Source organism: Marmota monax, unplaced genomic scaffold (assembly GCF_021218885.2).
Source record: "Marmota monax isolate L192 unplaced genomic scaffold, Marmota_monax_Labrador192_F-V1.1 WCK01_AAM20220418_F8-fsc00046, whole genome shotgun sequence".
In the NCBI taxonomy this organism is placed as follows: domain Eukaryota; kingdom Metazoa; phylum Chordata; class Mammalia; order Rodentia; family Sciuridae; genus Marmota; species Marmota monax.
This window is the reverse complement of record NW_026692486.1, coordinates 13,732,786-13,759,719: the sequence shown is the minus strand read 5'-3', so window position 1 is coordinate 13,759,719 and position 26,934 is coordinate 13,732,786. Positions and strand designations below refer to the sequence as shown.

The 26,934-nt window shown below is 37.1% G+C and overlaps 1 protein-coding gene and 1 pseudogene across 1 annotated transcript; one reads left to right on the top strand and one right to left on the bottom strand.

Annotated features, from left to right (window-relative positions):
• Positions 1-26,934, bottom strand: part of LOC124091910 (guanylate-binding protein 3-like) — a 139,534-nt pseudogene that overhangs the window by 36,287 nt on the left and 76,313 nt on the right.
• On the top strand, positions 1,838-26,934 carry LOC124092005 (guanylate-binding protein 6-like). Its single transcript, XM_046443309.2, has 3 exons — positions 1,838-2,044; positions 24,484-24,569; positions 24,926-26,934. The coding sequence occupies exons 1-3, from the start codon at positions 1,974-1,976 to the stop codon at positions 25,135-25,137; spliced, it is 369 nt and encodes a 122-aa protein (XP_046299265.1). The 5' UTR covers positions 1,838-1,973; the 3' UTR covers positions 25,138-26,934.

Sequence of the window (26,934 nt, the reverse complement as noted above, 5' to 3'; positions counted from 1 at the left end):
TTGCCAGTACTCAGGCTTCAGCAATTCCATGCAGATTTTCTTCCCTAGATCCTCCCAAATCAGATATATGGACATTTCTTTATGTAACTTTTACCATTCGCTTAAATGTCCTTGGCATGTAAGATAAGTAGAGACTGTAATATTTCAAGTGCTTATTACTTAGAATTATTGGCTGGGTGGCATAATTGTTAGAAAATATGTTTCTATAATTTTCACCTTTTTACTTCTCATTTTGTTCAGTAATGATTTGATAAGTAATATTTTTTGAAAAACATTAGAGAATAAAAGTGAGCAAAGAAGATGAATAGTTCCTCAATTTAAAATTTTACATGTCTGTTAATTGGGAGAATTTTCCACAGAATACCTTCACACATTCAGTATTTTTTTCCTCCCTCCATTCACCCATGCTTATGTCTGTCCCCATATGGTTGGATATACTTATAACTGATATGACTTCATGCCTTCCTAGAGAAGAGGTTGTGAACAAGGAAGATTGGATAATTAGACAATTATCTTGGAGGTTACTTGTAATCTGAGGGCAAACAGAGCTGATTGAGTAGATGGGAAGAGGAGAGTTGAAATTATTTCAGGTAGAATATCAAATTCTAGTTGCAAATGTGGCTTTAGACATTAAATGTCTCAGATGTTCATGTCTCTGTCCCTCTGACATCATTAAAAGAGCATCCTTTATGTATTTCACATCAGTAAAATACTCACAGACACTACCTGTGAGTATAGCCCTAGAGTCTGGGTCATTCCTCATTTCATGAGTAACAGATTCAGTGAGAATAACTGGAAAGAACATCTTCTCTGTTGGTTCCAAGATCCTACTCATGAAGTTTAAAAAGAAATACTTTGGCCTCCCCCTGTAGTCTGTGATATCTGATTTGTGATAGTGAAACACTTCAGTAGATTGTTTGTTAACCTTTACTGCAAAAAGTACTCCTCATATATGCTTTTCAAATTTGCTGGAGATGCTCAGGTGCAGAATAAGAAGTTTTTAAATGTTGACTTTAGTAATAGATAAATAAGAGTCTGTTGATAAAAGCTATGCAATTATATTTTTTTCTACTTATTATTATTCCTCAAAAGCCTTTAGAACCAGCATTAGTGCACAAAAGGAGAGAGAGAGAGAGAGAGAGAGAGAGAGAGAGAGAGAGAGAGAGAGATGATATCGATACCAGGAAGTGTCCAAGTCTGTGAATTCCCTGATCATAGGTTCACCCAAGAGCTCTCTGAAGGGCTATGGCCCAGAATAGCCTGGATTCTGGTTATTAAATGGGATACAATAAAAATTTACAAGGCATGTAAAGAAGCAGGAAAATATAGGAATATGGACATAAATGAGTTAATCATAATCAAAGCAGCACTTACAGAGATCTTAGAATGACTAGCAAAGAACATTAGAGGAGTCATGATAACTACATTCTGGGTATTCAATGAGTTAAGGAGAGTTAAGGAAAGATATAAATAAGATCTGTATACTAAGACATTATTAATGTAAAAGCAAGAAAGAGTAATGATATCAAAAGAGTGAGTTTAATTTATTGGTTAGAGCAAGACTCAGTAGCTGTAGTATATCAGCATGTCATTTAGCTGTCTTTAAACTTGTTTTCTAGAAATGGGAAATAATAAGACAGAGTAAGTCATGAGTATCATATTTCTTGGTTAGAAGGAGAGATATGGGGGTAGGAAGAAAACAAGGAGAGAAAAACATGGTAGAAGAAAAACCACACAATGTGCAAGAGTTCAAACTAGCAGAAAAAGGTCAAGACAGTTAAACAGGAAGTAGTCTCAATTAAGATTTATATTTCCTGACATACATTTTCAGGTTCTCTCTCCACCACCACCACCCCACTTATTGCTTTTCGATTTGAATAAGGAGGAAAATGAAGGGAAAGGGGAGTTGTAGGAGAACAAGGATAGGAGATGGAGGGACAGAGGAGCTCCTGCCTATGGCTAGCATGTGACCAATGAAGGTGGGGCTCCAGGAAGAGAGGAATTATCAGAAGGCAGGATCTAAGTCACTTGCAGGCACACACAGGTAAGCAAAAATGTTGCTGCTGTTACTAATGTGCTGCTACAGAGCCTTGAAAAGGGGAAAGTTAGTATGTGTTAATGAAAATAATAATAATTTAAAAAGCAAAAAGGAAAAAAAAACAGGGAGTCCAGGAGTGACGTAACAGTCTGAAATTGTGCTTCAAGAGGCTAAGCAATATGTGGGCCCAAAGAATTTGAATTTGGCAAATCTCCATTATTTCTAGAGAAGATCACTTTGACTTAATTATAAGCATGAGACTGACTATGTTGCTTTCACAACTCCTCCTCTTTCACACAAGGTTTTAGTGTTTTCTCTTACTCTTATCAGTAGGCTGTTTACACTGCATCTGACTTCCTGTTTTTACCTTTTTGTTAAAATAGCATATCTGTGGCTCTTTCTTAGCTGTGGTAGAAACTGTGTTGAGCAAGTTCCCTCAATGGCCAAGATAATTTGTGTTCCCAGTCAACAGAGAGTAGCAAGATAAGGCAATCTTAAAGCATTTAAAACTCTCAGCCCTACATCTGCTGATGGCATTTGTGAACATGCTTGCTCCTGATAACACTAGAGTTTTCCTAACTCCTGTCCTATATCAGTTTTGGCTGCAGGTTGCCTTGGCACTGGTGTTTTTTAGTCTGCCTCTTGTAAAAGCCTTCCCACCCTTTAGACCACATCTTGTCACAGGCTCTGATTCTTGGGGCAGAGTTTCTCTTGATCAGCTGCTTTGATGAGAAAGTAGCATTCTTACCTTTTTTTTTTGGACTTACTTTCTCTCCAATGTCCTGGGGGCTTTCTAGACTTCCTTCAGCAGTCTGAAAATCAGGAGAAAAAAAAAAACAATAGGCAATTTTTTTTCTCAGTGGTTAGATTATATGAAACTGAAAGCACCGAGAGCAAGAAAAATTGTTAGAAATACTGCCCGTGGCGTGAATACGCCTGATCTCTCAATTAGAGCTTCCTAGTTTGAACTTTGGAAGAGAACTTAGAGAATGAAGACCAGCCACGTCATTTGAAATATAAATTTATTTCACAACTGGAGGCCAGTTGGAGAAGCCTAGAAGGTGGAAGTAATATATTATTTGGGCTTTTAATTTTCTAAAATAATGTGCACACTCACAATTGACCTATTCAGTCTTTTATAAAAGAGGCAGCAAGTGAGGGAAGGGGATGTCTTGTGCACTTGTGGATCCTCAACACCTGACCCAGTCAGTACCTGGCATTTAAGTACACAAGACACTGTCTGGAGGGACTCTGTTTCAGGCCCAATGAAGACAGCTTTACATGAATTAATATACAACACACATATCCTCATGTTTTTATAGAAACTGAGGCACAAAAAAGCCTAATAACTCTCAAGTATCATAACATCGATTTCATTTAAACACAAGCATCTTTGATCCCAAAACTTTTTCTTGAAGTCCCTCGCTATACTGCCTCTATTTGCTGAGTGAATAATTGTAAAATTAACAGCTTTTTTCTTATAGAATATTTACTCGCAGCTTCCATATATTACATGTTAATGCAGCCTTGTCTGCAACCAAGCAAAACATGTGGTATTGTCTCCATCTTACAGTGAAAACATGAAGGCTGGGGAGGTCCTTAATAAGGCTGCCCATGTTTCCTAAGCAAGTCACAGAAGTGGGAGGTGAATTGTCAACTCTAAAATGCTATTTCTCCTTCTCCTCATTGCTTCTGTAAGAAAAAAGAGAAGGGAGGAGGAAGGGACAATCTTACAAGGTTCTCTGCTGATCCTACTGTATTTTGTTTTTTTCTCCACACCCAGAAGCCAGTGGCTGAAATTTGATTGGAAAAAAGTGATTGGAAAAAAAAAGAGATGTTCTCTATTCTTTTCCATTTTTGCCATGATATTTCTAAAAGACTCTAAGTATAACTTTTATGTGCTTTGGGAGTTATAATGTATTTTTTTTCTCAAAACTGTGTCCTTGTCATTGTATTGGCATTAGGGGACAAGGACTGCTTTTCCAGTAACATGTTCACAGACGAAGCCTCAGCATCTAGAACAGAACTTGGCTCAGGAAGGATGCTCATTGCATGTGACCACATATAAAATAAGTCTGAATAAAAGGCTAATCCAACTTTTTTTTTCACCAATTGGAACATACACACTTTTGAAAATGTAGATGCAGTACAATGTCTATGTAAAGCATTTGTTAATTTAGTTATTATACTGTCCTAAAAAAATAAAATTGTGTATGTAATGCTGATACATTGCTTTTCTTGCATTTTATAAAGTAATTTTATTCAAATACTTTGTATCTTTTTTAAATATTTTCATTAGTATTAAATGTATTCATTTCTTTGAAGCAAATTAAAACAATTTAGCTTTTTTTTGAGAATACATCTGGCAATTGTTTAATATCCAACAAATATTGAATCAGTGTGGGATATTTACTAGTCCCTTTTTTTTTGATTCCCTTAATTATATAGCATGAAAATAATTCTCTTTAAAAATATTTCTAAAATTATAAGCTACTATAAAGCCTTTTAAAAACACCTTCAAAGGCCCTGTTAAGAAGTTTTAACAAAAATCCATTATTAATGGGGCAAAGTCGGTCAATGGGTATTAAATCATAGTTTGATAAGAGAGATAAGTTCTGGAGTTTTATTCCACGGGGTTATAGTTTGGATATGAGGTTTCCCCCCAAAGCTCCTGTGTTAATGCTGGATATTCTGAGGTAAAGTGATTGGATTGTGAGAGCTGTAACCTAATCAGTTCATGCTAGTTTAAATGTACTGGGTGGTAATTGTGGGCATTTGAGGCATAGCTGAAGAAAGACGGTCACTGGGGGCATGCCCTAGAAGGGTGTATCTCACTCCCCCACCCCACATTCTGGCTGCCATGAGCTGAGATGGTTTCCTCCATCATGCTTTCCCCCCATGATGTTCTCTCTCATCTTGGGCCCAAAGCAATGGAGTCAGCTGTCTCTAGACGGAAACCTCTGACACCATGAACTAAAATAAATTTTCCCCCTCTAATTTGTTTTTGTCAGGCATTTTGGTCATGATTTTTATGAAGAGCAAGATTCCAGTTTTGCAAATATGTCACCACTTAGTTAGAGGCTGATTAAATTGTGAAGCTAATGAAACTTAGGTTTCAGAATTTCTGTCTCCCTGGAAGAGACCCTACACATGTGTTTCACCTGTTTTTCATAACATTTGCAAAAATAAGTTAGGTTGATTCATTTTCCAGTGTGGCAGTATAGAGTGCTGTAGAACCTCTTCCCAGAAAAAATTACTTGTCCATGTACTATGCATGAACCAAACTGGCATGGAAGCCTTTGGGAGGAAAAGTCTGGTATCTGGGAACTCCCAGCAGCACACTTGCTGGTGAAACTGCCCAAATACAGAGCTACCTAGCTCTTCCAGGTTCTACACAGCAGTGGAGATGGGGTGACTTGCTGGAGCCACATAGCAATACAGCCTCTCAGAGATGGGTGTGGCTTACCAAGATGCCAATCAACCTGTTCAAGACACCATGAAGCAAGACTCCATCTGCTGAAACTTTATCCCTGCCTTTGATATACTCTCTTAAATAAATAATCAGAGCCATTTTCTAGCTGTTCTGTTACAGCTCCTGTATGCACTGGAAGAAACAATCAGGCACCCCATCACTTTCAAAACTATTTCCTGGCTCTGACTCTTTATTCTTCACTAACTACTTTAGATTTTAATTTTCTTAGGTGGCTTATCCCCTCTGAGCAGGAAACAGTTACATTAGTATGGTGATGGCCACCCTGCAAGAATTACTGCAATTATCAAAAATTATTTTTAAAAATTAAAAATTCTAGCACTTGTTTCAAAAGCATACTTCAAACAATGAAATATTTTTTCAAAGGAAATCACCAGAATCTTACTAAGAAAAGCAAGAGCCTATGGTACAGAGATATGATCTGTTCCTTCCCCACCCAGTTTCATTTGACAAAGCTTACCTTGTGGGGTGTGGCCAAAAAGACAGGGCCCCCCTTTCTCTTCAGCAGGTTATTCACTGAAAGGGTCAGGTCATCTACATTCCTCAGCCCCTCTGTGATGTGCTAAATTTTGTCCCCTTCCCCAATAATTCAGATGTTGAAGTCCTGACACCAGAACCTTAAAATGTAACCACATTTGGACATAAGGTCTTTAAAGAGGAATTAAGTTAAAATGAGATTTTAATCCAATATGTCTGGTTTCTTTAAATGAAGATGGAGGAATAACAATTTGAAGGCAGACATGTGAAAACGAAGAAGAGTGGTCTCAGAAGAAGTGAAAGTATGTTACCTTATCTCATGCTTTCTGGTGCCAGAATTGCAAGAAAATAAATCTGTTATTTTAATCCACCCAGCCTGTTATATTTTGTTACAGCAACCCTAGCAAACTAATGCTATCCATCACCAAGGGGCAGACTTATTTATGATGAGTGTGACCAGAGATCAGAGGCTTCCTACCTGCCATCCAGTCACTTCTCATAAATTGGAGGTTCTAGCTCAGGCATGGCAATAAAACAGCATTAAAATTCTAATCATGCCTACCCTGATATATTTGTAAGCTGGAAGCTCTATGCTGGGAGAGGCAGAGGAAACCAGACCTGCCACTCATGTCCAGTGGTGAAGAAATACTTCAGAGATTATGTTCAGGAAGAGAGACATTCCATAAAAACAGAGAGTTTTAAAGCTGTTCCCAGTGGAATGGATTTCATTCTAAATGGAATATGGAGAAATTCAATGCTAAGGGAAATTTCAAAAATAATGGAGATTTTGGTGATAGGTAAATAGAAGGAAGCTGATAACCCATGATTGCAACAAGTTAAACAATAGTTCAACTAGTTTTCCAATGAGAACCAGAGAAGGAGACAGCCTATAAGAGCTCTCATAAAGTCAGAACAGGCTCAAAGACTGGCGTCAAAACTAATCTTGAGCAAATTTAACTAGATTAGATTTACAACAATTTATATTGCAGGCCTTGTAAAAAATTAGAGTTATAAGCCTGCAATTAATGGATCCTACTAGCTGAGTTTGATACCTTTGCACAAAGACAGTTTATTAGAGAGACAATATAAGAACTAAGATCACCCTCCTGAAACCAGCCATCCTTTGGTGATTCTTTACATGCCTAAGGAGCACACTGAGGGGCCTTGAGACCCTCATGAGCAAAACTTTAGTCAAAATCTCCTGACTGCCTTTTCAATAAGAAACTATACCTGGGTGTTGAGAGCCACAGCAAACTTCCAGCTGCCAGCTGATGATTGGCTCACAGCGGCCCCAGCAAACTTCTAGCTGCCAACTGATTGGCTCCTCTGTGGTGATGCTCATTGGGCTGTTTCCCCACCCTTTCAGACCATGGAGCTGCTCATTGGGGGACTTTTTTTTTTGCTACACCCACGCGATCCAGCCAATCGGCCTCAAGAGCAGGAGGAGTGTGGGAGGTTGAGAGGCTTGTGGGAAGCCGGTGGTGGCAGTTGGGCTCTGAAGGTTTTTCCTGAGGAGCTGTGTGGTTTGGTGTGTGTGTGTTCTAAAAATAAAGTTTGTTTCTTTTGACAAGTGGCTCCTGAATTGTGCCCAGCCAGACTAGGGCATCTGGGCATGTCTTCCCAGTAGGCTCTAAGATTAGCAAACATTCTGTCAGGTCAGTGTAGCCAGAATCCCTCAGTCTTAGGATCTGACTACACTAGACACAAAGCCAAAAGAACCTCACAGATTGGGAGAGGTTGCAGTATCCATATTTATAATAAAATGTCACTCAAATTTTCCATTTTCAAGAGAAAATTATGAGATAAGAACAGTATGACCCATACTCAGGGTAAGTAGCAGGTTCTTCTCTCTTCTGAGCTTCTTTAAGAGACATAAAATTATGTAAAGCTGTTTGTTACATATGTAGATGTAATATGTGTAAGAATCATGTCACAAAAACAGGGAAGAGGGAATAATGCTATAGCTTTTTTTCCCCCTGTATCTGTCTAGAATTAGTATGAATTTGAAGTAGAATCTGATAAGTTAATAAGTATATAGTAATGTAACCAAGAGCCCAAGTTCATTGCTTCACTCAAGAAGACCTATGACTTGAGTGGAAAGATTTATTTGGAAAGCCAGCAGGCTGAAGGGAGCTATTGAGAGCAAAGACCATCTCATTTAGGGGATGCAGGCACAGAGTTTATACATGGAGTTGGGAGGCATAGCTTATGGGCAGGCACCCAGGCAGCTGTAAGTTTTGGGTGCCTTCTTTTCTGGTGTATAAACTGTTGTTACCTATAGGTCACCAGATGGTCTATGTTCTATAAATCTTAAAATAAAAAAAAAACTGACTAGAAAGTCTTATGATTCATGAGAATGGGATAAAATAGCAAAAGGCTATGCCTGGAGGACGGGGTAGATATTGTTCACTGGAGAACAATTTTTAACCAGTTGAATGGCTCAAGTCAGAGGTATCATCTATAGAAAAGCTAGTGGGAGATTCATAACAGATTGCCCAGCTGTGTGACTTCCAAAATTGGTGATGTGTTTTCAGTTAACTAAAAGCAAGTGAAGCAAAAGGGTTTATTTTCTCAGTGATTCCTAGAGGAATCACTGAGAAAATAGGGAAGAAGTTATTGAAGGTATTAAAATAATACTCAAAAGTCAAAATCTACTTCACACAAAAGAATAAAAGAACATGAACTATGTGAGAAATATATAAAACAAAAAGTGAAATGAAAGATGTGCTTAAACTATACTGTTGTGACTTTAATAATAGCCCCCCAGAAGATAATTGCACATTCTAATATCCAGGACTTCTGAATATGACCTCACTTGAAAAAAGAATCTTTGTAGATGTAATTAAGTTAATAATCATGAAATAAAATCATTCAGTTTTATCTGGGTGGGCTATAACATGATCAGTGTCGTTCTACAGGACAGAATCAAACACAGAGTAAGAGGCCATGTGAAGGTGAAAACAGAATTGGCCTGAGCATTTCAAGATTAAAAACTCTGACAGCCAGCAGACAGTGGAAGAGCCTCACTGTGATCCTACAACATCCTTAAGAACAAGATATGCTGCAAACATCTTCTTCTATTTGTGATTTTCTGAAGCTATCTTCCCTTAGTTTTCCTGCTTTCAGAGAGTGATTTTCAAAGCATAGATATTATTTCACACGAAAATTTATCTTTTCAGTTTTCTAATTTCAGGGCTATTTCAGAGCACAGGCATGGGAGTGAGGCAGGCCTGCATGGATTTCCTGAACCCACCACATTGGGACTTTGTGACCTTGGTGTTTGTGAACTGAGGATTCCATGTCTATGAAACAGAAGGAGCGTAACCATCTTGTAGATTTGTTGTCAGAATTTTATGAGGTGATGCAGAATATAAACCCAGAGATTTTTCTAGAAGTGCTGAGCAAGGAGTGAATGATTATTTAATATATTCTTTAATAATATGAAAACTTTTTAAAATATTTTCTCTCTACCAGGCTAATGAAGTAATGAAGATTATGTCATAGTTATGCAATTTATTTTGTTACTGAAAATGTGGCATCCACATTGAGGAAATTAACAAAAATGGACATTTGTAAGTAAAAATCCTATCTCTGGTGTTTTTTTCATCATTTTCTGAATTTTTTTTCTGTCAGCTTACATAAAAAGCAATAAATTATTATGGTTAAAAAAATAATTTAATTCCCACAGGTTATTAGCAGGGAACATAACAATAATGTGCCTTCTTTAAATTTAAAAGAAAAAAATACTAAATTAAGAATTTTCTTATAAATGCAATTTACTTAATTGCTGAAAATATGACATCCAGAGTGGCGAAACGAGCAAAAATGGATTTTTGTTAAAAACTTACATTTTTTTTAGAAAAATAGTGCCTTTTTTTAATAGAGTGAAGGATAGGTATAATCTTTCAATAATGATTACAAATATGTATACATTACTAAGTTTTACTGTTCTGAGGTCTAGGAAGAATATATTTCTCAAGAAGGACCCATATTTTTCTGCCTGTCATGACAAAACACCAAATATATTCCAAATTCCTTCTGGAACTTTTGGTCCACATCCTTAAAAGAATTCCTTATGAAGACTTCTATAACATCTCTCTCACAGGCCCTGTGTAGGTCCAGCAGCTCCTTCAGGGTCTCTGTGCACAGCTGCACCTTCTGGCCCATCTGCTGGTCATAGTGGGCAAGGGCCTTCTGCACAGCAGCAGAATTCTCTATCTGGGCCTGGGCCAGGACTGCATTCTGCATGCAGGGAAGATCTACTGATGGCATTGACATAGGTCAACACCAGGCTCTGTAGACCTACAAAAAAATAATTTAAAAAATAATGACTGTCAGTTGGTGGACAGAGTAATCTGTACACTTTCAAGTAAGGGTCACTAATAATTTTAATGATTCCATGAAGTAGAATGTGATGGAATTATTAGGTAACCTCTAGGTTCACAAGAGATTAAAGCTTCCTTTTTGTTCCTTTTTGCTTGAAAGGAAGATTGGGGTTGAATGGATCAGGGTGAAGACTTTCTGGAACATAGATATTAGATCTAGATCTTTTATGGCCTTTCATAGTTATTTCTTCACTCCCTTTCCCCGCTTTTCTTCCATTTTCCTTTTACTTCTACTATACAAAAAAGGCCAAGAAGAAAAATTTATATTTTTTACGCCCCTTTTCTTTGTGGTACAGGTAACTGGCCCTGTGTCTCCTCTATATAAATGGAACTTCCCAGCTATATGCCAATGAGAGCTACTGATAGGTGACCAGCTTTGCCTGGGCACTGCTGGTTGCAGCATTGAATGCCACAGTCTGGCTGGGCACAATTCACAGAGCCACTTATCAAGCAGAAATGAACTTTATTTTTAGAACACACCACAGGAGCTCTTCAGGAATTCCCTCAGAGCCCAACTGCCACCACCGGCTTCCCACAAGCCTCTCCACCACCCCCCCCCCCACACACACACACACACTCCTCCTGCTCTTGAGGCCGATTGGCTGGGTTGCATGGGCGGAGCCAAAAAAAAAGTCCCCGGATGAGCAGCTCCGTGGTCTGAAAGGGCGGGGAAACAACCCAATGAGCATCACCACAGAGGAGCCAATCATCTGGCCACTGGAAGTTTGCTGGCAGCTGGAAGTTTGCTGGGGCAAATTATAATCTAAAGATAGCAATAGATAAAGTACAATTAAATTTTCCAATTAATTATTTAGGAGTTCTATTATCCTCAACCATGGTCCATCCACCAAAAATTCAAATACAAGTAGATCAACTCAAATCACTTAACAACTTTCAAAAGTTATTAGGAGACATAAATTGGATAAGGCCTTATCTAGGTATACCAACAGGAGAGTTGGGACCTTATGAGGATCAGCAGCAACAAATTGCATATGATCCTGCCATATACTCACAAATTGCTGCAGATGTGGATAGGGCATGGAAGACTTTACAAGGACATGGAGGTTTACAAGGTCAATTATCTAAGGTAATACAAGGAGCTAATGAACTAAGGTAGATAGGCTTTTTCAAACAGCTACCAGAGTTTTTGGGAATACAGAACAAGCAATGACATTAATAAAACAACTGGCTTATGAACAAGCAAATCGTTGGTGCTTGAAAAAAAAAAAAAAGTCCCCCAATGAGCAGCTCCATGGTCTGAAAGGGCGGGGAAACAGCCCAATGAGCATCACCGCAGAGGAGCCAATCAGCTGGCAGCTGGAAGTTTGCTGGGGCCCCTTCGGCTGTGGCTCTCAACAACTGAAAGCTTCTCATCCCAGGAAAACATCCTCAGGCAAGTTAGAGTAGCTATTTTACTATAAGAAACAGCACTTCCACGATCCAAGATGGCAGGCTAAAGGGAGGCTACATTCTGTGTCACTCACTTTGTGACCTGGGATTCTAGTATTGGGAATACTGTTTCTCTGTGAGTGATTAGAGGACCCCCTACAGCTGCTCCCATGAAGGAATCACAGCTTCCGTGCCCACACAGGTCTCCAGGCCTCAGCATCAGTGCAAAACTCCAGTCCACTCACCCCTGCAGGACCTCCAGGTGCCCAAGTAGGAACACAGGCATCAGCATCCAGGAAAGACTCCTGGCCTTCCAACTACACAGGAAGCCCAGCCGCTGCTCCCACACAGGATACCCAGGCGCTGCCCATGTACAGGAACCCCAGCCGCCACTCCCGTTGTGGACCCCCATCAACCAAAGTGGGGCTCTCCTGGTTGCCTCCATCTTGGACCACTGAAATCACTGCCATAGCCCACTTCATGTGGTAGCCTACACCTGCGGACAGCACACAGGGTCTGGAGACAGCAGCCAGACACAATATGGCAAACCACAGAACTGCACCTCTGAATACACTGCCACCACCTGGCCCCATCCAACTCTGCAACTTTATCGCCATCTTTAGTTGGGGCATCTCCAGCTTAAAACACCAGCTGGGATTTAGATGCAATATCAAGGTAGTTTTAGTCCCCAACTCCTCCATCTCCCTGGAAGCTGCTAACCAGGCACAGTGCTTGTGGCTAAATGGCTACTCTGTAGCTCGCAAAACCTGGTCCTGAACTGCCCAATACAAAACAGTTCTCCATAACAGGTGTGCATCCCCCAGAGCTCAGCCCACAAGACCTCTGGAGAGAAAGGTTCCTGACTGGAAACTAGAAAGGGAGGGTGTGAGTAAGATACAGGTTAGAGGCTAAATTAGAGACCAGGAATTGTGAGGTTTATAGGCAATATAAGGAGATAAGACCAGGCACCCACATCACAGTAGGAGGCCTCAAATGAGATCCTTGGAGTGCAGTCTCCCATCAGGGACTAGCAAGTGCTATACCGCACATCTAGGAGGTCCACTCCCCAAGACCAGCCTTCCACCCTACTAGCCCTCACCATCCAAGGGTGAAGATAGCAGCAAACAACAGACAATCTCACAAAAAGGGAAACAGGAAAGATACTGATCTCCAACAAAAACAATCCTTGTATCTTCCTTTGAGATTTTGTTTTTCTCTCTCTTCTCTCACCCTAACATTCCCAACACTTATAAAACCAAGTACTTTTCATGAATTAGGCTACTGAGGATGGGGATGTCCTAAATATTATATTACAGTTGTGTTGTATGTTCTTTTATCTCCAATTTTTACATTTTTAATTTTTTCTCAACATTTCTATTTGTTTTTGTACTCCATTGTCTTCCCACTTACTTGTCTTCCCAAAATCACTTTCTCTTTTCCTGCTACTAACAAACTTCTTTAGATTCCTCTTTCACACTTTCTAAGATCTAATAACTCTATATCCTCACCTCATACCACTCAACAGTTCATCCTACACCTCAGCCCCAGTTCTTTGTCTACCATCAGAAACTGTAGATCCTTTTGCAAACCTACTGTTTATATCATAAATAATAATTGAACTCACCATTTCTGTATATTGTGACAAAATTATAAACATCTTAATAACAGCTATGTGGTTTAAGGTTGTATATTGTTTGTATTGGGGTCTGTTAATATTGTTCTCCCCCTTAAAGGAGAGTTATTAGAACCCTGCAGGGACACTATAAGCATACAGGGCAAAAACTGTAAAGTCTTGGATCCACAGTGCTAGAAGGGAAGACACATGAACAACATAGAAAAACAAGGGAAGAAAGTGCTCCAAACAAACCAAGATACTACATTATTAGAATCCATGGCCAATTTAATGAAAGAGGTGAAGGACCTCTACAATGAAAACTACAGAACACTAAAGAAAGAAATTAAAGTAAACCTTAAAAGATGAAAAGATAACCCCTTGTTCTTGGATAGGCAGAATTAATATCATCAAAATGACCAAACTACCAAAAGCACTGTACAGATTTAATGCAATTCCAACCAAAATCCCAATGGCATTCCTCATAGAAATAGAAAAACTAGTCATGAAATTCATCTGGAAAAATTAGAGACCCAGAATAGCTAAAGCACTCCTTAGCAAGAAGTCTGAAGCAGGTGGCATCACTATACCAGACCCTAAACTATACTACAGAGCAAGACTAACAAAAACAGCATGGTATTGGCACCAAAATAGACCTGTAGAACAATGGTACAGAATAGAGAACCCAGAGACAAACCCACATAAATATTAGACAGAGGCGCCAGAAACATATATTGGAGAAACGATAGCTTCTTCAACAAATGGTGCTCGAAAAACTGGAAATTCATATGCAACAAAATTAAATTAAACCCCATATCTCTCACCATGAACAAGACTCAACTCAAAGTGGATCAAGGACCTAGGAATTAAACCAGAAACACTGCATCTAATAGAAGAAAAAGTAAGCCCAAATCTCCATCATGTCGAATTAGGCCCCATTTCTACCAGCATTTGATCATTTCTATCAGCATTCCTTAATAAGACTCTTAGAGTGCAAGAATTAAAACCAAGGATCAATAAATGGGATAGATTCAAACTCTAAAGCTTCTTCTCAACTAAAGAAATAATCAGTGAGGTGAACAGAGATCCTGCAGCTTGGGAGCAAATTTTTACCACTTGTACATCAGATAGAGCACTAATCTCTAAGGTATATAAAGAACTCAAAAAGCTAAACACACACACACAAAACAAATAACACAATCAATAAGTTGGCCAAGGAACTGAACAGACACTTCTCAGAAGATGATATGCAACCAATCAACAAATATATGAAAAAATGTTCAACATCTCTAGCAATTAGAGAAATGCAAATCAAAGCTACTTAAGATTTCATCTCACTCCAGTCTTGGCAGCTACCAAGAATATAAACATCAATAAGTGTTGGCGAGAATGTGGGGGGAAAGACACACTCATACATTGCTGGTGGGACTGCAAAATGGTGCATCCAATTTGGAAAGCAGTATGGAGCTTCCTCGGAAAACTTGGAATGGAACCACCATTGGACCCAGCTATCCCACTTCTCGGTTTATACCCAAAGGAGTTGAAAACAGCATACTACAGGAACATAGCCACATCAATGTTTATAGCAGCACAATTCACAATAGCTAAATTGTGGAACCAATCCAGATGCCCTTCAGTAGATGAATGGATAGGGAAACTTTGGTATATATACACAATGGAATATTACTCATCATTAAAAGAGAATAAAATCATGGCACTTTCAGATAAATGGATGGAGTTGGAGAATATTATGCTAAGTGAAGTAAGCCCATCCCAAAAAACTAAAGGCCAAATTTTTTCTTTGGTATGAGGATGCTGACACATAATGACAATGGTGGGGAGCATGGGAGGATTGGAGGAACTTTAGATAAGGCAAAGGGGAGGGAAGGAAAGAGAGGGGACAAAGTGGTAGGAATGACAGTGGAATGAGTTAAACATCATTACCCTGTAATAAGTACATGTATGAAGGCATGAACGGTGTGAAAATACATTGTGTACAACCAGTGACTTGAAAAATTATGTATATGTGTAATTGAAATGAATTGCATTCTGCCGTCATGTGTAACAAATTAGAATAAATAAATAAATTAGTTAAAAAAAATAAAAATCACCAAGTACAAATATAGAAGTTGAGTATCCCTTATCTAAAATGTTTGGAACCAGAAATATTTTAGATTTGGAATTTTTCAGGTTTTGGAATATTAGTATAGACTTTACCAGTTCAGCATTCCTAGTCTGAAAATCCAAAATGCTCTAAAATTGGGAACATTTTTTCCTACTGCTATGGTACTCAAAAAGTTTTGCATTTTAGATGTTTGGGTTGAGAATGATCATTTCTATAACTCATTTGGGTAAAAGAAAAATATGACCATAAACTAATCACAAAGCTACTTATCAAAGTCTAGCCTCAACAGCAGGATTAAACACCTGAGGCAAAGTCAAGTGAATTTGAACATTATTGCCTCATTACAATTAACTATACATTAAAAAGGATATTCTGATTAGATCAAAAGGTAACTTGTCTAGCTACATTTTTTATTTTTTTTAAATATTTATTTTTTAGTTGCAGTTGGCCACAATACCTTTATTTTACTTATTTATTATTACATGGTGCTGAGGATCGAACCCAAGGCCCGGCACATGCTAGGCAAGTGCTCTACCTCTGAGCCACAACCTCAGCTCCATTTTTTATTCTTAAAGGATAACTTTTCAGTGTTGTTTTTTTTTAACAGATAACAGGTGTGAATTAAAAGGTAATAAACAATGCCAAAAGAAAAATGAAGGCAAAAGGCAAAGTACTGGTAAAGTCACTGGCAAAATACTGACAAGGTTCCTTCACACCCAAAGAGAACAGTGAAACAGCTCTTTGCTGTCTGGCCACTGTTTATTGCTGTGGTGGTAACTACAGAAGTCCAGGAATAGTTCTCAATTCACATGGTTCATGTCTATAGAAACACAGGTAATAATACTACTTCAAGGAGTTACAGCATTTTAAACATTTTAACTGTTTACCTGAATATAATATCTTATGTGATCCTTATAATGACCCCATTAAGTAAGTAAGAAATAGTCTGAAACTCTAAGAAGCTGGAAATCACTCTCAAACATAAACACAAGCATATTATTATATAGCATTCTCCTAATTTTTTATAATAAGGTTAATTTATATGTTTATATATACTTTCTTGCTTAAGGAAAACAAAACAAGAAGTTTCTAGCCACTCAAATTAACTAAATAGTAATTTTTATATTTGGATTACAAACTTCCAAAGACAGAGAAAACAAATTCTTATTAAATTCAAAATTAATTCTGAAGTGACATACATGTATCTTTTAACATCTGAATGAAAAATCAAGCATTAAAATCAATCTCATTAGTATGAAAGGGGGTTATCAAAAATTGTTTTTTTCTGGGTTTTTAAAAATTAATTTACAAACATTTCAATTATTAGTGACCCTTCTGTTATTTAAGTTAAACTACTGGCATGCTTATTATTAAAAGGATAATGTCCACACAAATTTTTAAACTTAAATTTCAATGAATAAATTTATTTCCTTATTTTTCCTTTTACCTAAAGGGATAATCTCCTTCTGTATCTTAGTACCAATTTTCTCTCTTCTCACTGAGGATCGGCTTCCAAGTTCCCTCTTTCCTATTCTCTGAATTGTCTACTCACAAATTTAAACTCATAAAAACTTTTTGGCAATAAGGAGTGATTCAACTTGTTTTAAATTACCACCATTTTAAAGCTGTGAAACAAGGGATACCTATATAAGATAAAGATTTTAAAGAGTATAAAACTCCTAAGGAAAATAAACAATAAACAGAAATCCTTACTAAAAATCTTATTGATATTATTGAAAATGTACTTCCATTGATACATTAAATAACATCATATTTTACCCTAAATTGAGATAAATGATTTGTCAACAAATACATCATTTTAAATATCACCCTAAAAGTTAACACATTAATGAACTGTACATCAAAGAGAACAAAATTTACTCTATGCAAACTTAAAAATAAATTTTAAATAATTAAGCCAGTTAAGAACAAACTTTGATTACAAAACTATGCTCCTTTAAATAAAAGGCAGGCGTATTATTTCACTAAGGAATGTGTTACCAGTGCAATACTTAATACATTTAGGATATTTTTCATAACAAATTACCTTTACCACAATTTTTTAATATTTACTTTTTAGTTGTAGTTGGAAACAATACCTTTATTTTCTTTATTTATTTTTATGTGGTGCTGAGGGCCTTGCACCTGCTAGGCGAGCACTTTACCACTGAACCACAACCCCAGCCCCACATTTTCCACAATTTAATCATCCATTTAGACTTCAAAATCAACCTACTGAAATTAACAGGATTGTGAGCGAAGTCTTTCTAATAATATTTACATACACTAGAGTCAAGTGCAGTGGCATGCCTGTAATCTCCAAGGAGCTCAGGCAAGAGGATCTTCAGTTCAAAGTCAGACTTAGCAACTGAACAAGGCCTTAAGCAACTTAATGAGAGTCTATCTCAAAATAAATAATAAAAGAAAAAAGCGGGGTTGATGGGGTTGGGAATGTGGCTCATTGGTTAAATGATCCTGGATTCAATCTCTGGTACACCGCCCCCCCCCCCAGAAAACTGTATATTTTATATATCTGTGTATGTGTGTGTTATATAAATTATAAAATATATATATAAATGTAATCTCAAATGAATGAAATAAGATTGTTGCTTTAATAAAAGTTCAAACACTATAATTTTGAGGCTCTGGGACTGGAGAGGTTGTTCAGTGGTAGAGAACTTGCCTTGCATGCATGAAGCCCTGGGTTCAAGCCTCAGTGCCAGAGGGGGAAAAAATCATTTTTTTTCCTTTTTGGAGTCTTCAATTCTGGATCAGTTATTTCAGGAATTTCAACTTGAACATTATAATTAGGTTAGAAATAGATTCTTGAATTTAGTATAAGCATGATATGTGGTTTTAGATTCTGATTTTCAAAATGCATAGCAGAAAATGACCATTTAATATATATAGGCCATATATGCATATAAACAAACAAATAAATAAATAAATAAATAGATAAATACATATAGATGCATATACCATCTCCTGGCAAGAGAAGCAGTTTATTGCCTGTATCCTTGAATATGCACAAAACATGTATCTAGTTTTGACCAAGAGAATGCAGCAGAAATGACATATATATATAAAGATTTTTGAAATCTCACAAAGTTGTATAACGGCCCAAGAAGGGTCTTATTGTATAAATACAAAAGTGAAGTGTAATCTTTATTTTCTATAACATAACATTATGAACATGAAAATGAACTGCTACTTATTACAAAAGAACAGGAGCTGTCTCTTAACTATTAATTATCACTGACATCAAATTTGGATATTAAGGAAACACTAAAAATTAAAAGACTTAGGTACTAAGATGCAGTCAGGGATATATAATTCTTTACTTCAGGATAACCAAATCCCATTATCTATTTCTGATTAGACAAATTCTGTGATTATCCCTTAATCTGAGAAGAGGTTACAAATCAGCAAAACAGAATTAAGTCTGAATATTAGGGAAGAAAATTCATTCAAATACAGTCATTTTAAATTTGACAATGATATGGAAAACTGTATTAAGGTCGAAGCATCAACAATCTACATTTCAAATATCAGTTTGCTTATTAAAGACCAAACAATGTGCTGTATTGTCTTTAACAAGAAGTTTTAAATTTCAATGGTCTTAAATTATCCTGGACCAAACTGATAGGAACCAAAGACTTTTTTTTTTTCAGTACTCTTGTTTCTCAGCCCTTACCAAAATTTTTATTATGTGCTTCACTGTTATTTACTTTTTGATTTTTCTCTTGCTCTTATTCACTTTTCCCCATTATTCTTATTGATGCATTACAGTTGTACATAATGGTGGGATTCGTTGTTACATATTCAAACATGCACACAATATAACAATACAGTTTGGCCAATATCATTCCCCAGCTGCACAATTCTTTGACTATGACATGGTTTACATTGTAATCATCAAACATTTAGGGAGGAAATTAGTCATAAAATAACTAAAACAGAATAATACTCTGTTTCACCACTGTGTAGACACTTATCTGTAGGGAGGGTGGCTTTTAAAATTTTACAACCTATCCAGTAAAAATTCGAAAAAAAAAATAGTGGACAAATCTGAAAGTATAGCTTCTTTGAAATACCGCAGCACATGGGTGAACTTGCTGATATCATTCACCACCTCCTTGATGTGGTCCTGATCAAAGTGGAGCTGGAACTTATGGACTGGAGCCCCACTTCAGAAGTTGTTACATCAGTAGAGAGTTGGCCTGATGTCCAAACATGTTTTTTCTTGGCCTTTTTATTTTTGTGAGCAATCATATTCTCACTTGATAATCAGAAAAACTGAAATTCTTAAGGGGGCAAGAAACAAAAATAAAAAAAGAGAAACACAAATACTACATCAGCCAGGGAAATATATTAGGTCTTCACAAATTGCCCACAGTCCACCTTAGTATTCTATTTTTAATTTGTAAAAACAAATGAATAAAACACTGTATTATGAAAAATAGCTTCCATTTACTAAATGCCTGTAATTCTGATAATACCCAATATGCAAACTATATTCTTTTCATTTCACAAGTGAGGAACCCGAGGTTTAAAGGTTAAAAAATATATCTATGCTCTCAACTGATAAATGATGAACTTTGAGTTAAATCTAGATCTACCCTAACTTCCTCTTAATTCCTAAGGTATAGAATATTTTTTAATTGTAAACATTTTTCAGAAACAGCACTTAGTAGGTCACATTTTCCCTCTATTAAATTACCTTCAAAAATAAAGATGAAATATGGACTCTGAGAAAAGAAATGTGTTTTTAAAATCCTCCTCCATTATTTACTATATGACCTAAGAAGCTGTTAATCATCTCTTTAGTTTGGTATGCTCATTTATAAAATCAGAAGAACATCTTGACAACACCTACCTCGGGAGCTTATTTTACAGAATTAAATGAGCTGATAACATGTAAGCATCCATTAAGCACATTAATGTAGTTCAATTACAGTTATTTTCTCTAGTGATGTATATACATGTACACATACACACTGACATTCTGGGTTATTGTTTCATGAAGAACATTTGACGAACTCTAGATAGGGAAGAAAGGTGGGAGGGGAAGAGAGGGGGTAGGGGGTTTGCAACGATGGTGGAATGTGATGGACATCATTATCCAAAGTACATGTATGAAGACACAAATTGGTGTGAACATACTTTATATACAACCAGAGATATAAAAAAGTTGTGCTGTATATGTGTAATAAGAAAAATAAGAATCATATGATCATCTCAATAGACGCAGAAAGATCATTTGACAAAATACAGCACCCCTTTATGTTCAAAACACTAGAAAAAAAAATAGGAATAACAGGAACATATCTCAACATAGTAAAGGATATCTATGCTAAACCCCAGGCCAACATCATTCTAAATGGAGAAAAATTGAAGACATTCCCTCTAAAAACTGGAACAAGACAGGGATGCCCTCTTTTACCACTTCTATTTAACATAGTTCTTGAAACACTGGCCAGAGCAAATAGACAAAAGAAATTAAAGGGATACACATAGGAAAAGAAGAACTCAAATTGGCACTATTTGCTGATGATATGATTCTATACCTGGAAGACCTTAAAAGTTTCACTCGAAAACTTCTAGAACTAGTAAATGAATTCAGCAAAGTAGCAGGATATAAAATCAACACCCATAAGTCAAAGGCATTTCTGTACATCAGTACTTCATTTTTTAATACTAAACTTTTACCTCAAAGTAAATGATAGTGAAAAATTTCTGTTGTCTTCTACTTATTTTCATCTAATTGACATTGGCTTTATCCCTCTATGTGTGTGTGTGAGAGAGAGAGAGATACAATGTTATATGTATTTTAATCCTCATCCATGGAAGTAAGTTGCAGAGAACTGCATCCTCCTCAGTCAAGTAGTACAGGCTCTTTTGGAATTCTTAAAATTCCAGACATTCTCCTGGAACCCCACCACTTTGTATGTGTTTATTTGTCTGAGAATGGATCTCACTATGTTCCCCATCCTGGTCTCAGGGGCTGAAGTGTGTTCAAGCCTGTCCGTTCAAGCCTCATTCCCAGGGCTTCCAGCCCCCATTCCCATCACTCCTCTATTCCTGGAAATAAAAGTGCATGTAGGTCGGACTGGTGCATTCAAGAGCATGTTTTCATAGATGATGGTCATTCAAAAGCTATTGCAAGTTCTTGATCAAAGAACTGATACAATAATCAATGTGTTCAATGTCTTTGAGGAGGATTTGCTGCCCGATGGTTGCTGTAGCATCGCACAGAGAAATCGATTTTCATATTATCCAGAATATTATTTCATCTTCTTTTCCTCCTCTTCTTTCTCCTCTTCTCCTCCTCCTCCTCCGTCCTCTTCATCCTACACCTCCTCCTCTTCCTCCTCCTTCTTTTTCTTCTTCCTCTTCCTTTTTCTGGTGGTAAATGGTACATGACAAAATTTATTGTATTAATTCTTCAGAGTACAGTTTGGGGACATGAGTGTTTCACATTGTTGTGTGACCACTCCTATTAAACATCTCCAGCACTTTTCAACAATCCAGACCTAAACTCTCTACCTTTTAAATAGTGATTCCTAATTCCCATTTTGAATTTGCAGTACTTTTAAACATCAGTGAGGTTGGATACATAGCTTATCTTATTATGTAATAATGCCTTGGATTTTATTATTACTTTTGAAACACAAATTTAGAAAAGATAATACCCAATGTCATGAGAGATTATTTTCTGGCTCTGTCTAAAAAATTGGGGGAATGATGGAGGAGACCTTCTGCAGTCTGCTCATGTTCAGATCCCATACAAATTGTAGAAGTCTCATCCATCTTAAGTTAATAGTGCTTGAATAGTTCTGAGGCACAGAATGAGTGTGCAATCCCATTTCTCCTCAGATGCTCTTCCAGGTTAGCAGGTTGCTATAGCATCTGGACCAAAAATGTCAGCCCCCATTTGTCTGGTGGAAAACAACAATGAGCAGCTGATGGTGAATCAGCAGGCTATATATTCTTGAGAAGATTTCTCAGACAGTGGTAGTGGCAACCATTGTTGGATGGACTGGATTCGTGCTATTGAATATCTTTTCATATTTCTATCAATCAGCCATTTGTATGTACGCTTTTGAGAAATGTATACTCAAGTTATTTGCTTATTTGTATTGGTTACTTGATTTACTTTGCTACTGAGTTACATGAATTCCTTACATGTTTTGAATATTAACCGATTTCCAGATATACAGTTTGCAGATTTTTTTTCAGACTGCAGTTACCATTTCACATAGTTGATTGTTTTCTTTCCTGGAAAGCTGTCTAGTTGGATGCTGTACACTTGTCCAGTTTTGCCTTTGTTGCCTGTGCCTTTCATGTCATATCCATACATGTCATCACCAGAGCAATATCAAGAAGCTTTTTTCCTATGGAAATGAAGCATTGGGGCTGGGGATATAGCTCAGTTAGTAGAGTGCTTGCCTCACATGCACAAGGCCCTGTGTTCAGTCCCCAGCACCACAAAAAAAAAAAAAAAGGAGTCATTGTGCTTTTATGGTTTCAAGTCATTTTATGGCTTTATTGTTTCAAGTCATATTTTTCCTTCTATCTAACTGAAAAATTCCCACCCTGGTAACCACCATTCCACCCTCTACTTCTGTGACTGCACCTTCTTTAAGTTCCACATACAAGTGAGGTCAGTTCATCTGTCTTTCTGTGCCTCTCTTATTTCACTTCATGTCCTGCCAGGTCATCTATGTTGTCACAAATGACAGGATTTCCTTATTTTTATGGTTATGTAGTTTCCTAGTTTGTATACTTACCACATTGTTTGTCCTTTCTTCCATCAATGAACACTGAGACTGATTCCATGCCTTGGCTGCTATGAATGGTAGAGATGTCCCTTAGGTGTACTTACTTCATTTCCTTTAGGACATACACACAGTAGTGGGATTGCTGGATCCAATTTCATGTCTTATATGTAAGTCTCAAATCTGTTAGATGATTTTATCATGCTTCTGCCTGTGGATATCCAGTCTTTCCCACATCATTTATTGAAGAGACTAGTTTTTTTTTTTCCTCATTTTGTGTTCTTGGCATTGTTGTCCAAGATCAGTAGACTGTTAATGCATGGGTTTATATCTGAGCTCTCTTTTCTGTTCCAAGGGCCTATGTTTCAGTTCTGACATTATTTTCTGTATTATTGCTTGGATCATTGTAGCTTTGCAACTTATCTCAAATAGGAAGCATGATGCCTCCAGCTTTGTTCTTCTTGCTCAAGTCAACCTTCAGTGTCTTTGATGATTTTGTGTGAAGATTAGAATTTTTATTTCTTAAGGAATATCATTGGCATATTTTAGGCATTTAAAAACTATTCTCAGACAATGGTATGTACTTATCTAAATGGTATGTACTTATAGTTTGTTACAAAGTCCACTTCTAGGAAGCATGATAACTGTTGTTTTTTTTTTTTTTTAAATTAGGGCCTGAGAAAAAGGAAATGGTTAATCTCCCTCACTTAAGATTCTTCTGAACATAAGTCACAGTTATTACATTTGCTCAAGAAACCAGCTTTATACACTTTTTATAGAAGTAATTTCTAGATTAAATTTAGACAAATGCTGTAATTTACAGAAACGAATCAGCCTGAGCTTAGGTGCCCTTCCTCACCTGGTGTCAACACTCACCTGCCAGCCTTCTTTCCTGCTCCCTGCTCCTCAGTCAAAGCAAATAACTCTATTTTCATTTCAAAGACTCCTGAAACCTACAATCTCTAGTTTTGTTTCTGTGGGTCTTTCTACCTGCAGGATATTTATTTCCTCTGCCATCATTCTACCAACTCTTTAACAGTCAACTCATGACTTCCAGGAAGCCTTCACATGTGTTTTCTCCAACTTTCATAGCTCTGTTCTTTCTTGGTAGACTTGTAATTCTTAGTTTTTTTAATTTTTGTAATTACAAAATTATTGTAATTTTTAATTTTGCTTCTTGGTTCCGCAGGCAGGCGATGTCTTCTAAAGGCTCCTTCAGTCAACAGACAGCAACAGAGAAATCCATCCTGCAGGCAAATAAAGCCCTCACTGATGGTAAGAAAACCATTGCAGGTACAGGGGCACGACTCCACTCCTAGGTGGTGGTTGGATTCCTGTAAAGCCCTCTGACAGGTCTGTCAGGAAGAACTTCCCAAAACTGTGAGCTTCCCCTTCTGTGGAATGCATGCTCTGCTGAATGTTTGAAGAACAAGGGGGAGTGGAGGTCCAACCTCAGCCTGATGGGCAGGACCTTTACCATTACTTTCTGAAACATGCCCTTGATGATGTGGACCTGTGTGAATTCTGTGATTTCCTACCCTGCCCTGCCCTGCCTTTCAGATTTGGCTTGGTCTCTGAGCTCAGGATAGTTGCTGTTTCTTTCTTCCTTCTCTAAATCTTTCCTGTGACAGAGGAGTGGGCCAAGAAGGAGGAATCTGAGAGGGAACAGGAGCTTTCAAGTCAGAAACTACAGGAAGAGCAGCAACAGGTGGAGGCTCAAGAGATGTGTCTCAAGGAAAACCTGGAGCAACTGAAAAAGAAACTGGAGGAGCTCCTGAAAAACCAGGACATCATGTTGGAGCACCAGCTGAATGTGGATGTTGCCCTGCTCAGTACTGCCTGATGGTTCCAGAGCCCCAGAATGAATAGGGAAGATTACACTCAGCTCACAGAAGGAAAACCATGACCATTTGTTGCTTGTGATTCATTAGAAGCCCTGAATAATCACCCCCACCCCAAACCCACATCATTTTTTTTCTTAATATTCCTTTGAATTTTTTCTCCATATTTCGACTCTGGAGACCGAGGTCATATGACTCCTATAAATCCTTGGAGAATACAAATAGGATTTAAGCTGCTTTTTGAGAGATTTAAAATGGTCTCACAAGTATGTGGGTAAACAGATTTCCCATCAAGCTAAGGTCAATATGAGCAGCAATTGGTTTGCATTCCCAAGTCCCATGTTATCAAGATACCTATTCCTTATCCAAAACCCTAGGTAGATTCACACCAACATAAAACTGTTAGAAATTTCTGTAGTTAAAATCATAGGGAAGTGACAGCTTTTAAACTTGCTGCAATCTGCTCCAGGTTTACATAGCTGCCTGAGCATGCATATTGCATGGGAGGAAAGCTCTCAGATTCCACCTAGACATTATATGAGGACAGATTTCTAGATTAACTGATGACTTCCCATCATTGCTATGGTATGGAGACTATGCCACCCCACTGGGACTGAATATCTGTTTGGTCAGACCATTTGGCTTTTCTTTTGGGAAGAATGTGAAATTGCTGTTTTTAACACTTTGGTTAGCACAGCAGCAAAACTGTAATGGTGGGCGAATATTAGTAAAGTTGGAAACTTCTTCCTTACAGTGTCTAGGTCTAACCCAGATGGTATTTTTATCTTACAATATCTTATAATTCATTTTCTTATAATAATGGAGAAAACATTCTAGGGATATGAGATATTTTACAACGTTTTGACTAGTTGTGATTCTTAAGAATCCAAGTTATAAAATATTTAAGTCCCTTCCAATGTCTACTTATTTATTTTAGATTCAAAAGGATTTGCTTGAGGAAGGATTTAGGAAGAAATCTGAGGATATGAATGCAACAATTACTCATCTGCAAAGTAGAACTAAAGCTACAGAAAATAATAGTACTTCCTCTATTGCAGGAGTTTTGGATTCATTTGGTGATAAGCTGATTACAATATTGTCTGGTTTGCTAAATCAGTTGGTTACATTATAAAAGGATTTCCCTGGCTACAGAGATCATTAGTTCTTCTTTAAGAAATTCATAGATTGTGATGTATGCTTTGGCCTGTTTTGATGTGCATGGTTTTCATTTTTATACAGCAAAGTTTTAAACAACATAAAAAGTGCTTTCTAGAAAATATCAGTTCCTGACCTATATTAGATAAACATATTGCATGTATACATTGATGATGATGTTCATTTTAGGAAATGCACATTTGCAATGTTATACATATGCAAGAGGTCTTTTGATGCATTGATTTTAATGGCAAAAATTTAATTACTACTGAAATGTCTTCTATATAAAATTGGTACTATAAATTTTAATATGTGCTGATATTGCAATAGCCATGAAACAAAATATCATGGAATTCTATATAGCCTAATATAGAATGATTTTAAAAACATAATGTGAGTTTAAAACAATGTCTGAAACAGTATATATACTCTGATCACTATTAAAAATGCAATTACATGCAAACTATGTATGTACAAATAAAATATCTTGTGAAAGATTAATGAGAAACTAGTATCATTGGCTCCTTTGGGGGAGGACTTAGTGGAATCAGGGGTTGAAGGGACAAGTACTTTTCATTATGTACTTGATTTTTTTGAACTTTGTAAAGAAAACTTGTGTCTAGTTATTTAGAAATAAATTAGAA

Bases quoted from the DNA above. Each gene is read 5' to 3' on its own strand.
- LOC124092005 (XM_046443309.2), top strand. From the start codon at position 1,974: ATGAAGGTGGGGCTCCAGGAAGAGAGGAATTATCAGAAGGCAGGATCT. The intron at 2,045-24,483 runs GTAAGCAAAAAT...TTGGTTCCGCAG, and splicing joins TCACTTGCAGGCACACACAG to GCAGGCGATGTCTTCTAAAG. The intron at 24,570-24,925 runs GTAAGAAAACCA...TTCCTGTGACAG, and splicing joins AAATAAAGCCCTCACTGATG to AGGAGTGGGCCAAGAAGGAG.